We start from the raw sequence: 13,109 nt of genomic DNA on the forward strand, positions 1-13,109 counted from the left end.
AGGACTTACTTATTTCCCCCTCAGTCTTTACATGTGCTATTCTCCACATTTGGGAAATTGCCTTTTTTTCACTACTTGTTCCCTCTGTTCCAAACTTAACTCTTGCCCAATTCAGGACTGAATCACCCCACCTCACTTATCAGCTCTGTGTGTACGATATTAATTTTTCTACACTGGACCGTGTTCTGCAAATACCCCTTTCTTCTTGCATTTGATGTGTAAAATACTTGAGAACAGGGACTTCAATTTTTTAAAAATATTTCTATCATACTTTTTGTAGTGGAGAGTACACAGTGGGCATCTAATAGTCACGATTGACTTTAGTAATATCTGGAGAAATTTGTTTGATTAACTAGCAGTGAGCATTTGGGAAGACAAGCTTTGATGGGTGTAGGTGATTTTACAAGTTCTGATTTCACAGCAATTAGAGTGCTGAATAATCTTCTTAAATTGCCTATGGCTGATTTTAGTTCTAAAAAGGACAAATTTGATATGAAAGAGTTTGAAGTGAATTATTGTTTATCAAACAGCCCCATATATTCATCAGAGTGCCTTGATGTTCAACACTGTGACCTCCTATCAAACATCTTAGAACAAAAATGCATGAGTCATAGAGAAATTTGAGCCAGACAATTTTCTACATTAAATTATCTCCCAGAAAAGAGCAACAACAATTGCAAGTGTTCAAACTTAGCTGGACACTATGGAACTATTTTCTGTCTTAACTTCACTCTGGTTTTATCAGATCACTACCTCACCTTGGAAAATGAATACAAGGAGCATAAAGATTTATATGTGCAATTTTCAGGATATTTCCCTTGGTCATTATTTAATCTTCTAGAAAACACTTGGTGAAAACCAGCTAATTTATTTAAAAATAAAATGCCAAAGGGCAGTAAATGCTTGAAACCAGTGGTTCTATATACTTGTAAGCCCTTCAACCACCAAGTGCATCAGAGAGTCTCCTTCTTTTACTTGCCATGATTTCCTTCTTTCTCACACCAGCCATTTTCCAACTTGTTACAGAGGTAATACATAGGATACTACTCATTTCCATGTTCTCTTGAAAATCTTGTATAAATTTCTATAAATTTCCTTCATAACTGAACTGTTTCTCCTCTCACTGAAGCCTATTTCCTACTTTTAAACAGCCACAGATCTTCAACAAAATATCAACTTTTCACATGATGAAAAGTTGGGTTTGTCTTATCAGAAGCCCTCAAGTGCCATTTTACCCATTTTTAAATGAGAGTGATTGAAAGCAGAACATATTTGGATCTAATTCAATTAAGACTTAGAGGGGATGAGAAGAGATACCTTCTTACGTCTTTTCAAGAACCATCCAGCTACCTTTCAGAGTCTCCAGTTAGATTGGAGCACATAGATTGCCAAACCTGCTGGATTTCACACTTTGTCAAATTAAAACCATGTATGTGTTGTCCATCTCTCTGAGCGTTGTTTATTTTTAATGCAGTTTTCATTTCCTATGTATCTATTGCTTTTGTGCATTTCTCACTTGTCTCATAATTTCTGACATTTTCAGAATTTTTCACCTTAAAATAGCCTCAATTTTAAAAAGTAAGCATACTGTTGGTGGATGAGCTATATAAAGTTGTTATGAATGTATGGGAACTAGTTACATCAGTATTTTTCTAAATTTCCAAAATCCATTTCAGTGAAAAACTGAGAAGAAAAATTTTTCCCACTGTGAAAGCAACTGGAAGAATGCATCATGTTCTAGACTAAATACTTATTATGTCCATATGGGCTATATCTTTTTAAAAAATCTCAGATGAAAATTGAATTTTGAATTGCCATCTAGAAATAAATTTTTATAGATAGTGTACACATTGGTTCCTGAAAATGGTAGAAAAGGTTTCTTGTCAAGTTCCCCAACACAAGTGTGAATGCTCTGTTTTTGACTACCTACTAGTAGTGAAAGGACACATTGTGGCCAGCCAACTCAAATTGCTACCCACGTTTAATCATTGTAAATAAAGGAAGCAGAGAGACCCATGTTATATTTTCAGAACTGGCATGCTCAATACAGAACTATTAGTTTAAAAATACCACTGAACATTCTATTTGAATTAATCTAGACTTCTGTGAAAAACAAACTAATAAAAAGTACAATTGGTCACTTAAACATGTACTACTCATTTCATGCAGGTTATTAACTTAGTAATTACACATATCACTAAAGAACAATGAGAGTAAATACAACTTTGTAACACTTGGAAAACAGTTCAGAATCGATAAATTTCCATTTTGAAATACCTAAAGTTTCTACAGAAGCAAAAATCACTTTTCTCAGTGGAAAAAAATACATCTATGAAACACCTATGCGTTGGACAGTACTTTTTAAAGGAGCAACTAATTGTCCCACTGTGAAATGAACATGTATCACTGCTAAGGTTTCACATACTGTTGGTGCATAATGCATTTTCTGAGCAGCTGGATATAGAAAAGCAGCAGAAAAACAAGTACTTTGAACAAAACCCATGGATTATAGGGAATCAGTCATGTAAAGAGGTTGAAAGAAATAATCAAAACATGTTACCTAATGTTCTCTTACACATTTGAGTTTCACAATTACAAGGACTGGGAAAATTCTTACACACTGTGTACATTTGTACTTGTTTATATTTGCCCCAAAACATGACTTAAGAACCATATACAAAATGCCAGAATGAAACTCAATTAACAATTGACCCCCCACAGGAATCTTTGTGGAGAGCACACCAAAATTAATCAGAAAGAACATAAAGTAGTAATTCACAATAAATATTAGAATAGGGGCACATTCCTTTCAGCAAATTCATAATATGTTAGATATTCACAGGAATTTTCTGATATGGTACAGTCACAGTCACAATGTGAGGGTAGAGAAGTTTAGTCTATAAAATATACATATTGAAGCATCAGGAATAGAGATACTTCTGAAGGAGCCTTGCACACATGGCCAAGCAGATATTGTGTATGTACAGAATAGTCTGTTTCACAACTAAATTTCAGATGAGAATCACTGCAATTGCTGCTCTAACACTGGTAAACTTGAATCATTTAGTACTTCATCTGTGAATATTGTTTCATTTCTTTTCTACTGCTGACTCTTGCAGTCAATATTTATTTAAATTCAAACTCCAACGATGTTGAAATAAAAGTAGGAAGATGTGAGCATCTTCATATAAAGCTTATAGCAGGTCAAGAGATCATTTGGAAAAAATCCAAATCTGAATTTTTTAGCAAGCAATAAAATGCATAACTTAAAATGTGTTTTCAAATGTGTAAAACTTTGTTAATAGGCTAAAATGCCATAAGATTTGTTTAACACCATCCTAAAAGAACAGCCTATTCATTTGCTTAAGAAATGTACATTGTTTATCTACCTACCAGTTTGCCTACAGAAGATGTGCTTCCCTAATAAAACTAAAAACTCTCATTATGAGTGTTGATTTAGTACACAGAAGTTGTCCATTATGTTGAAGAAGTTCTAAACGTTTCAATCAGATTTTTTCTTAACTGATCTTCCTCTACAAACAATCTTCCACTTGGGATGCCTCAACACTTCTTTCTTGATAATTCCTGATTTTTGGTTACTCTATAGAAGTTCTCTTTTCCCCTTAAAACTTAGTTCAGAAATTTCAAATTCAGTTAAAGTCTTTAAATTTCCTGCTTTCAAATAACATGTAAATACTGAAATATTCATAAATATTAACTTACCTACCAAACTTGCAGTCTAAGTGGTATCATAAAACCTACTCTATAGAATAGAATTTAATATTGTTTTCTTTTAAGGAAGAAATCAAAACTGTACATTGGAACAACGTACTATACTACAAAAGCAGGTCCTTCTATCCCCCCACTACTCTGGAAATGTAAACAAAAAAAATTAGATACAAAAGTGATTTCTGTGCCTTTTTCTTTGAACACCTTTTCAGCACCTCAATGTTATTAGGTGTACTTTTTGCTTGGTATAGCAGAAATTTTTATGCTCACATAGCTGTTCAGAAGACTTCAGATTTTCCGCTACCAAATATCACTGGTGAAGCTAAGCTCTTTGGATGATAAAGGTAGCAGGGAACTGTTCCTATGAAATTCCTGGGTATCTTTCAGGGCATTATTAAGGGGTAGCTGTCCATTGAGTAGTGTCAGAGGCAGGTTACAATAGGTGTGGTGGTTGCCTAAGGAAGGTACTGGCAAGGTGGTGGTTGGCATCTCGTGTTTATAACCTCTGCAACAGTGCCTCATTTGCATTGAATCTGAATGGTGGAAATCTGGGAGGTCAGCTTGAGATGACACCAGAGAGGCCGAGGTACTGGTCATGGCAATAGATGGTATAGGCTGGAGTTCTCCAAAAAGTCCTTGTTCTGCGGAGTCCAGAACATGACACCGAGAAAGCATTTCTTTTTTCCTGATGGGCATTTCATATACTAAGTGCTTCCAAAACTTAGAATTTAATTTGCTGCTCTTGGGTCCCTTCCACTTGATCAAGGACAGAAGTTTGATGCTGCGCTTTAGTGATTCCACTTCCTGGCAATTCACCTTCCCCTTTAATTCTGTACATTCAATCAAAATCACTTTGATTTCTCCACTGACTAGCATGTTATGGAGTCTGCTTTCCAATTCGAAAACACTCCATCCTCGTCTGAGAATATAGTCTGGAGTTAGCACAATAATAAGTCTTCTGCTTTGCTCAACACATCTTGTGAGATCTTCAATGTAGGCTACAAATCACAGAAAGAGAGAAAAAGTAAAACAAAGACATTTCCAGTCTTTAAAGCATTAGGTTTGCACCCTAGTATAGCAAAGATCCAGTCTTTCACTAAGGTACATCACATTTTCTTTTCTTGTATTGCACACTCAGAAGGCTTGTTGCCTTAAAAATAAAAATGAAAAAAAAATCTTCTAATACTTTTCTTTCCCCTCATCATTACTTACAGTGTTCTGTTAGCTATATAAACTCTGACTTCTTAAGAGCTTAGGTGTAGTTCAGTTATTTTTATTTACTAATCATTTAATTCAAGGCAGGCTTCAAGGCTAGTACTCTTAAGTGAACAAGCAATCAGCGGGTTGATGAAAAGAGAAATGGAACCTTTTAATGAAGGTCACTGTATTTACGGGTTTGGTTTGCTTTTCCCCCAGTTTCCAACTACTAAACAAGTAGGGGGTCTATGTATATATAATATATATATATATTATATATATATAAAAATATATAAATGCTTCAAAGATAATGTGCTAGAGATGGTGGAAAATCTCTTCTACAATCCTAGCTTGTTTCTCAGAATACCTTCTGTTCTTTGCAACCTTACATTCTCCATTTTGCCCTTCAAACCCGGAGGTAGGGAAGTGGTGTGTGTGTGTGTGTGTGTGTGTGTGTGTGTGTGTGTGCCCATGAGTTTAATCTGAACCAGCTGCTCTTTGTTCAGAGGAGGAGTGAGGGGTGGAGTCAGAGGTGGGGGGTGGTGTGGAAAGAACAGTAAAGGGGGAGGAGTCTATCAACTGAGAAGTCTTTGCTCTACTTTGTGGAACAATTCTGAAAGTGAGGTGAACAAGTTATGTCCTTTTCCTAGTAGAAAAACACTCAACAAACTCTAGATTTGTTTATCCCATGGAATAATCCTTTTGCAACCGTGCTTCCCAAAGTCTTATCCGCCAAAAAGGGAAACACACACATGTGTTAACAAATGGAGACTTGGACACAGGTGCTGCAACAGAGAGCTGTCTTTACTAAGCAGAGCACAAGGCCTTGTCTAATGTACAGTGCCCTCTAGCAGAAGCAGTGCTTACAGAAGCATAGCAACATTTGTCACTGCAAATCTGCCCAAGGTTACAGACTGCTTTCAAGGAGTCACGTCCAGTACACAGTGAGGGGCCACCAAACAGCCCAGTACAAGCCATTTGAAAAGAGAAACTTATTTTACAGATGCATATTTTACAGATGATCTCTCTTTTCCAGGGTTTTATTTCTACCATTTGGCAGCAAGAACACTTTCACAAGTGAAAAAGAGCAAATTTTCTATACACCCTACAGATAAACAAAAAACTTTTTGAGAGATACACAGAGAATTGCCCATTTAACAATTTGTTGTTACTGCTGTTTTGGTTTTTACTTAATACATTTCAGGACTTTCTCATGCAGTAGTTACAGAGACTGTATCTGAGGGAATAAGGCAACTTCTAAGTGGGGAGGGAACCCATTAAGAATTTTATGCATTTTCTTTTAGAGATCACGTTTTCAAGGAAAAAAAATCAGCATTGAAATCTGCAAAAAATAAAAATGAAAACAAAAAACCAAACAAAAATACCACACAAGTAGCAATGGGGAAGTTATCACTCTGTAATTGTCATTTAGAGAACTGGTGAAACAGAATGGAAGGAAAGGTAGAAAGTTTCAATAGAGTGGAAAAATATTATCCCAATGTATCAACAGCTCTGACTCTTCATTTTCTTCCTTTCTTTCTGCTCCCAAAAAGAAAGAAGTTATGTGGGAAGCTTCATCATTAGAAGTTGGATCTGTAAGATACAGTAAAATAAACTATCATGCATCTTTCCCATTATTCTTTTCACCTTTCCTCCAAACAAAATGAAACAAAACCAAACCCCAAACTTATACATGGTATAAGTGCAGGAGTCCATGAAAACACAGTTTTACCAGGTTATGTATGAGTTAATTGTTATTTTTACAGAAGAATTCCTTACCAAATGATTTACTGAGGAATTATTCCAAGTAGCATTCATCCCTCATTAATTGTAGCTTTACATTTAATTTTTAAAAATTGATCTGTACAAACCTTGGCAGGAGCACATTTGTCACAGAAACTATACCTCTATGAACAATGCTGTTTCTATGTGTTGGGATGTAATTTATTTTTAAAATATACTTTTAAAAACAAAAGGTATAGCTATACATATCTCTATCCATTTCAAGAAAATTACAACTCAAGTGTTCAGTCATAAGAGAAACTATATACATACACACTAATGAATTTGACTGGGAAGTCATAGGCTTTGGCTTTATTATCCTCTTTCTTGATTGGGGAAGGGAACAGGGTACAACATTTTTCCGCATTAATATTGTTCTCCCCCTTCACCATTCTATTACACTTTGCCATTTTACAGCTAAGCAGAATGCAAAATTTAGGGTTTGGGGGGCTTCTTAGAGATTCATTAAACAGAATTTTCACTTGCCCCCAGAAAGAATGCCTGTCAGGACAGATCCCACTACACTCAGCTGCACAGGGTGTGGGTGTTGAAGGGAACCTTGGAGAGAGGGAGTGGTCCCTGTCTCCTGCATACTACACTGGCTGTGCTTATCCTGGCAAAGCCTAGTGGAGAGTTGAGGCAACCATCCAGATAATTCCGGCTGAAAACCTGCTCTGGAAGAAAAAAAGGTCTGAATTATCCTGGTTTGCCCTATATATACATTAATCATATGCACTGGAGTCAGTCAGTCAGTACATCTAAATTTTCCCTGGGTAGACACAGCCCAAGTGTCCCAAAGAAAACATGAGCCATTTTCTTGGGCCCTGAATTTCGTGTTCCATTTCACTTGGTGAAAAACCAAGTGGAAGTTTTCAGATGTGAAGCCCACATTTCACTTCTTGGGATGGTGATCAGTGGCTGGGCAGCAACCTCAATGTTTGAAAGCAGCTGGGGAGGTGCCGCTAAGAGCTGCCTGGCTCTCAGGAAAAGAAGGAGAGACTGTGCCCTAGCTTCCATATTCTGGCTTGTTCTCTCTGTTTTTCTATGTTTTTTTTTCTTATTCTCACCCCCTTTGCTCCTCTTTCTTTCTCCATTTCTTTTTTTTTCTTTTCCTGTGCTGTTTCTCTTGTCCTTTTACCTCCCTCTTTGCTTTCTTTCTCACTTTTTTCTCCCTTCCCCTGTCTTACTCTCCCTTCCTCTTTTGCCTATCTCCCTTTGCCCCCTTTCTCCCTCCCTTCCTAAATCTTTTCTTTCTGTCTCTTTATCTTTGGAAAAAAACAAGGACCTAGATATCATGAAAAGTATAAATAAATTAGCAAGGGACCCAACAGGTAGAGTTAATATTTTTTACTTGCTAATCTTTAGCCAGGCAGTCGTTGCTGGCTCCTACACAGCAAGTGCCCAAAATAATTTTCCCCTTACCCTGGGGTTGCATGTCTGTATCCAATGACTGTGAATTGGAGCCTGATCCATTAGGACCATGTCCTGTTTTTGTATGGCCTGTGAGCTAAGAATGATTTTTTAAAACATTTTTAAAGGGTTGTAAAATAAATAAAGAATATGATGCAACAGAGACCATATATAACCTACAAAGCCTAAAATATTTATTCTCTGGACCTTTACAGAGAAAGGTTGCCACCCCTGAATTAGAGACCAATCAGGATGTTTAGGTTTGGAAAAGTTCCAAATAAACTAAGCAGAAACAGGCATCAAGTTAAGGCATTGCTGGTCCATAGCTAGTGTAGTCCATGACAGGCAGTGGTGTTTGTCATGGTAGGGCTGTGGTTTTGTGGGAGACATGTTAGAAAACTTCAGAAACCGTTTTAAAAGGTTTCTTACCACGAAGAGATAATAAAGAAATGTTTTTCAAAAAAAAAAAATCCCTAAATCCACAGCACATAAGAATACTCGCTAAATCTTGCCCTGACTTGTTCAGGCAAATTTAGCAACTGAGTAGCAGGAATCCCTTAAAAGACTCTTTTTTTCCACATAAAAATATAAAGTATCCCTTAAATGAAAGGTCATTATTTCTTTGCAGATTTTAGTTTGAAGTAACTTACGATGACAGAAAAAACTAAAGAGGGTTGTGTCTGACAGCATTCTGTTTCTCTAAACAAGGCTATGAAACCACACTAGATTATCAGCCATGAAACAAAGCTATTACACTTAACCTATTTGTGATCTTCACAATTTTGTAAAAAAACAAACAAACAAACAAAACGGACAGTTGTATAAACCAAAATTCCAGTGTATTTAGAAAAATAGAATTCAGTCTACAAAAGTGACTTGAAAACAGGACACATTAACAAAGCAAAATGTAAACTGAAGGAAGAAATAAAAGGACAAAATAGAAGCAGAAAGAATATAATGGCAGCCCCAAGAAATTGCTTCTAATGGGATGTATATTCTTTCCCAAAAGAACTCAGTACTCTTAAATGCCAGGCTTTGAATCTACTGTAGATGTAGGCAGAAGGACAAGGTGAAAACACTCTCATTCATGAATTTCTATGTGGTCTTGCTACTGCCTACTAACCATATGATTTATCAAACTAATCAATTAGCTACTTATAAATTATCTTTGTGTTGACACTTCCACTTATGTCAGGATCATTATTAGGGGCAGATAGCATATTAAAAATTAAAAGACAAATACTTAGTCTGTAAACAAAAGCATAATTTATTACTTTGCCAGGTTCAAATAATAGAATCTTGGTTGGCTTATATTCACAGCTATGTACAACCAATATCAGTTAAACAGAAAAATCATTAGGGTGAGATAGGATGCATCAAAACTGAATAATACCCTACCAATTTTAGTGAATATTAGTTAATTGATAGCTATAAATGGTGATATTTATTAAACCTATGGGTTAATATGTCAATACTTAAAATCAAGACAATTTCTGACAGTGATTGATCCACTCCTATGACTGGTGAGGAAAAACCAGCAAAAATAATACAGGTTTCACATGTATCAAAAAAAGTGTATTACTCAGCACTAAATATTTGGTAAAAAATTATTAGACCTCTGGTATAAATAGAGGCATACAGTGAGGTACTTTATAATGTAGTCTTACTGAAAATACTACCTGCATGTAAAATAATGATACTTAATACTAACCTATTGAAAGAGATACAGGTTGACAACTTCACTCTTTGTCTTGGCCAACGTTGCTAAAGCTTTTGGGTCTTGCTTCTGTATCTGGCAGATGTAAGAATCTGTGTTGTCTGCCACAGATATTGAGGGTACAAAATTTTTTATTTAGCCAGGTGTGTGTGAGGGGAGTAGGGGGCTTTCTGAACAGTGTGTGATATTACTTGCCCTATAAAAACCTTCCCTGGCCCCTCCTCTAAGTCCTTGGCTTGATAATTCATAGTTCACTGGGCTAAATTTTTTGGCAGGAGTTTTGTTTTCTATTGACTAGTGTAAGTGTTCTAACTGATTCTGATTAAAAAGTTGATCAACGTTAACATGGATTTGTTGAGTCCTTGTGAGTGCAGGGAACCACAATTTATTTACAGTTTTGAGTTTGGAGGCTGTATTTCTGGTAATGAATCCTTTACTTTTGCTATAGCATTTCACCAGTGGATGGACAGGGAAGCATGACAGTGGGCAGAATTTACTCTGGAATGTTGTCCACATCTCTAAATTCTTTCTCTTCCCTCTTTACCTCTTCACTGAGAATAGAGGTAAGTAATAGAACACATTCAGAGAATACTAAAAGAAAGAAAATGTGGAGAGTAGCAAACAAAGAGAGTCTGCAAAATGTTCTTCCCCTCCTCTTTTCCCCCTTAAACTCATGCCCTAAAAATTTGTAGATATAACTAATTCTAATCAGTGCAATCTTGATAAATATGGAACAAGACAACTTGCTCCTTATATAGTCTTTTCTGTGGTTCCTTTGGTACTTAAGACAATTTTATCCTGGTCTTCTACTTTTTTTTTTAAGGTGTCTGTTCTTTGTGCTATCCAAAAAGTAGATTTCCTGATTGAAATTCTACACAGTGGATTCTTCCTCTACCTCAAACATTGATGAGAAACCTCAGTCCATTGACCGCAGTATTTTGCTGGGCATATTAGATACAGTTCCCTCTCTCTTGACTAACATGAAGGGGATGGTGGGCTTATCTAATTTTATTCCATGTGAGTAAATTGTACACAATGTGTTAAATTTCCATGCCTGTGCATGTCACCCCTGCCTCACACTTTTTAGGTCACAGACGTCAGATTGCCTGGAAAAGGAATTTATTACTCCCCAAGGACAATTTCCTTGAATGGTATCCAATATGTCCAGCTATTAGAGGAACTATTGGCAATGAGTAGCTACAGATCCATGTACAAAAATGTTTTTTGCATGCCTCACTTCATAAGTGACTAGGGATCATGTGACACCAGATGTATTCTCTAGTCATTTGTCATTTCAATGTCAGCACAATCACATGGCCATTAAAGAACTGAAGATTAGAATAGGGAGGAAGGTCTAGCACATGCAAGAATGTAATCAGACATTATAATTTTCCCTTAAATTACTGAAAGAGTCCTAGGATTCTTGAGTGAGAGAAACTAATAGAAATTTGAGCATGAAAACAAATGGAAAGACAACTTGATATTTGAGGCCAAATTCATAAATATAATTTCAATAGACATGGCTGATCAGCCATACGCACGATAATATTTTTCACTCACTAGTGTCTTTCTCTGGTGCAATAATGCAGGAAGAACTCACACAGAGATCCCCATAGTCTTCCTATGATTAGAAGAGGAAACTCAGCTAAAAGACTTTAAAAGATTTTTTTCTCTTTAATGTGCACTTAATCATCTATAGATTTTTCTAAAACTTCAGCCAGAACTAGCTCAATTTATAATTGTTAATCAGTATTGCACATGCACTTTTAAGCACCTTGCTTGCTTTCTCTTAAGGGCAAACAAAAGCTATAAGATTGGGTTGTTTCTACTTTTAGTCTTGGAGTACTATTCTCTCCATCTGACCAGTTGATTAACTTTTATATTTTTATGCTTTTAAATCTCTGCAGAAACACTGAGATAAGATGGGCTCAAAAGCCTAAATGGTACTCATCCAAAAATATCCCCAATCTCAGGATCTCAACTGCACAGCTGGGTTCTGTTGGTCACTTGTCAGCTTCAGAGCACATCTGTTCATTCCTAAAGGATCCACTAGGCCCTATGAACACAATGTGCTCTGTGTAGAGTACTTTACACCACAAAACCCAGCAGCTGCATGGGTGAGAAAATCTCTACTTCTCAAGTTTGTGTCTCTAGGCAGTTTGAGTAGGGTGTTTTCTCTCTGGCTTTCTTTTGGTTGCCTGTCACTCCTGACATTCAGATGCCTGTTGGCAACAAAGTTGCTTTTGCTATTCTACTACAGATGTTTCTAGCCTGGGAAGAGACAGACCAAACTTTTACTGGAAAGTAGAAATTCTTGCCACATTCATGCACCAAACCTGAGAAAACATAAGGAAGATCCTGGCCACAGGCTCAAGAATGGAAAGGTAGGTCACTGCCAGGAAAATAATGTCCAGATCTGAAGACTTTTAGTTTTAGCATTTAGGAAAAATGTTTGTGTCAAATCTTCCCACCTGTGCTGTTCCATGATGGTCAAACGACACTTCTCTAGTAGGGCATGCGAGAAGGGTACAGTTACCTATACCTCACCTTGGAGAGTGACATCTTTATATTGAAGCTTTCTGTGAACTCACAGTCATGCGTGCATTGGTGTCAGGGGGAGGAAGAAGGGTGGGGGACACCCATTCATGTACTTCTGAAACTGTATACATTAGAAATATTTGTGTGTTGATGAGGTTGAATTGGAATACCACGAGAGTGGTACAAATGAAACTGAAGATACATCAAAAGTGAAGGCATTAAACATGAATGGGTTTATGTCATAGACTTCATTAGTTTGATTCATAGAAAATTATTGTTGTAGGTCAAGAATGATATTATGAAGTCTGATTTTACAATTCTCAAAGGCCTCATTGCTAGTTTTTAGAGGAAGGAGCAGTATTGGGTCAACATGTTTTAAATGAGATGTGAGGGACAAACATAGCTTATAATATTGTAACTACTTCCCCCCCCCACAGGAATGTGTCTATATTTATATAGCATAGCCTGTTAAATCTGTACCAATGGCTGCAACTACAGACCACAGAAGCTTCTTTAATAACACACATACACCAAGTCCAAAATGTTCTACTCTGTCATTCATGTGTAAATCAAGTATATTATTCATATACTTCATCGACTTCCTGAATGCGTGCTAAAAATGCCAAGGAAAAACTCGTTAATCGTGACATGGTGACTGCTCAGCCAGCTCTGAAATGTTGATGGAAAAGAAAAATGGTCAAAGGGCCTTTTTAAGAACCTTTGCAGGTTACACTCG

General features: G+C 36.6%; 1 protein-coding gene across 1 annotated transcript in view; it reads right to left on the bottom strand.

Moving 5' to 3' along the window:
• Positions 1-2,079: 2,079 nt before the first annotated feature.
• IL1RAPL2 (interleukin 1 receptor accessory protein like 2) overlaps positions 2,080-13,109 on the bottom strand; it is a 1,145,014-nt gene continuing 1,133,984 nt past the window's right edge. The window contains exon 11 of the mRNA XM_060292358.2: positions 2,080-4,727. Within this exon, the coding sequence (XP_060148341.1) occupies positions 4,030-4,727 (698 nt within the window). The 3' untranslated portion in view covers positions 2,080-4,029. The remainder of the gene's footprint in view (positions 4,728-13,109) is intronic.

This window comes from Globicephala melas, chromosome X (genome assembly GCF_963455315.2).
Source record: "Globicephala melas chromosome X, mGloMel1.2, whole genome shotgun sequence".
Taxonomy (NCBI): domain Eukaryota; kingdom Metazoa; phylum Chordata; class Mammalia; order Artiodactyla; family Delphinidae; genus Globicephala; species Globicephala melas.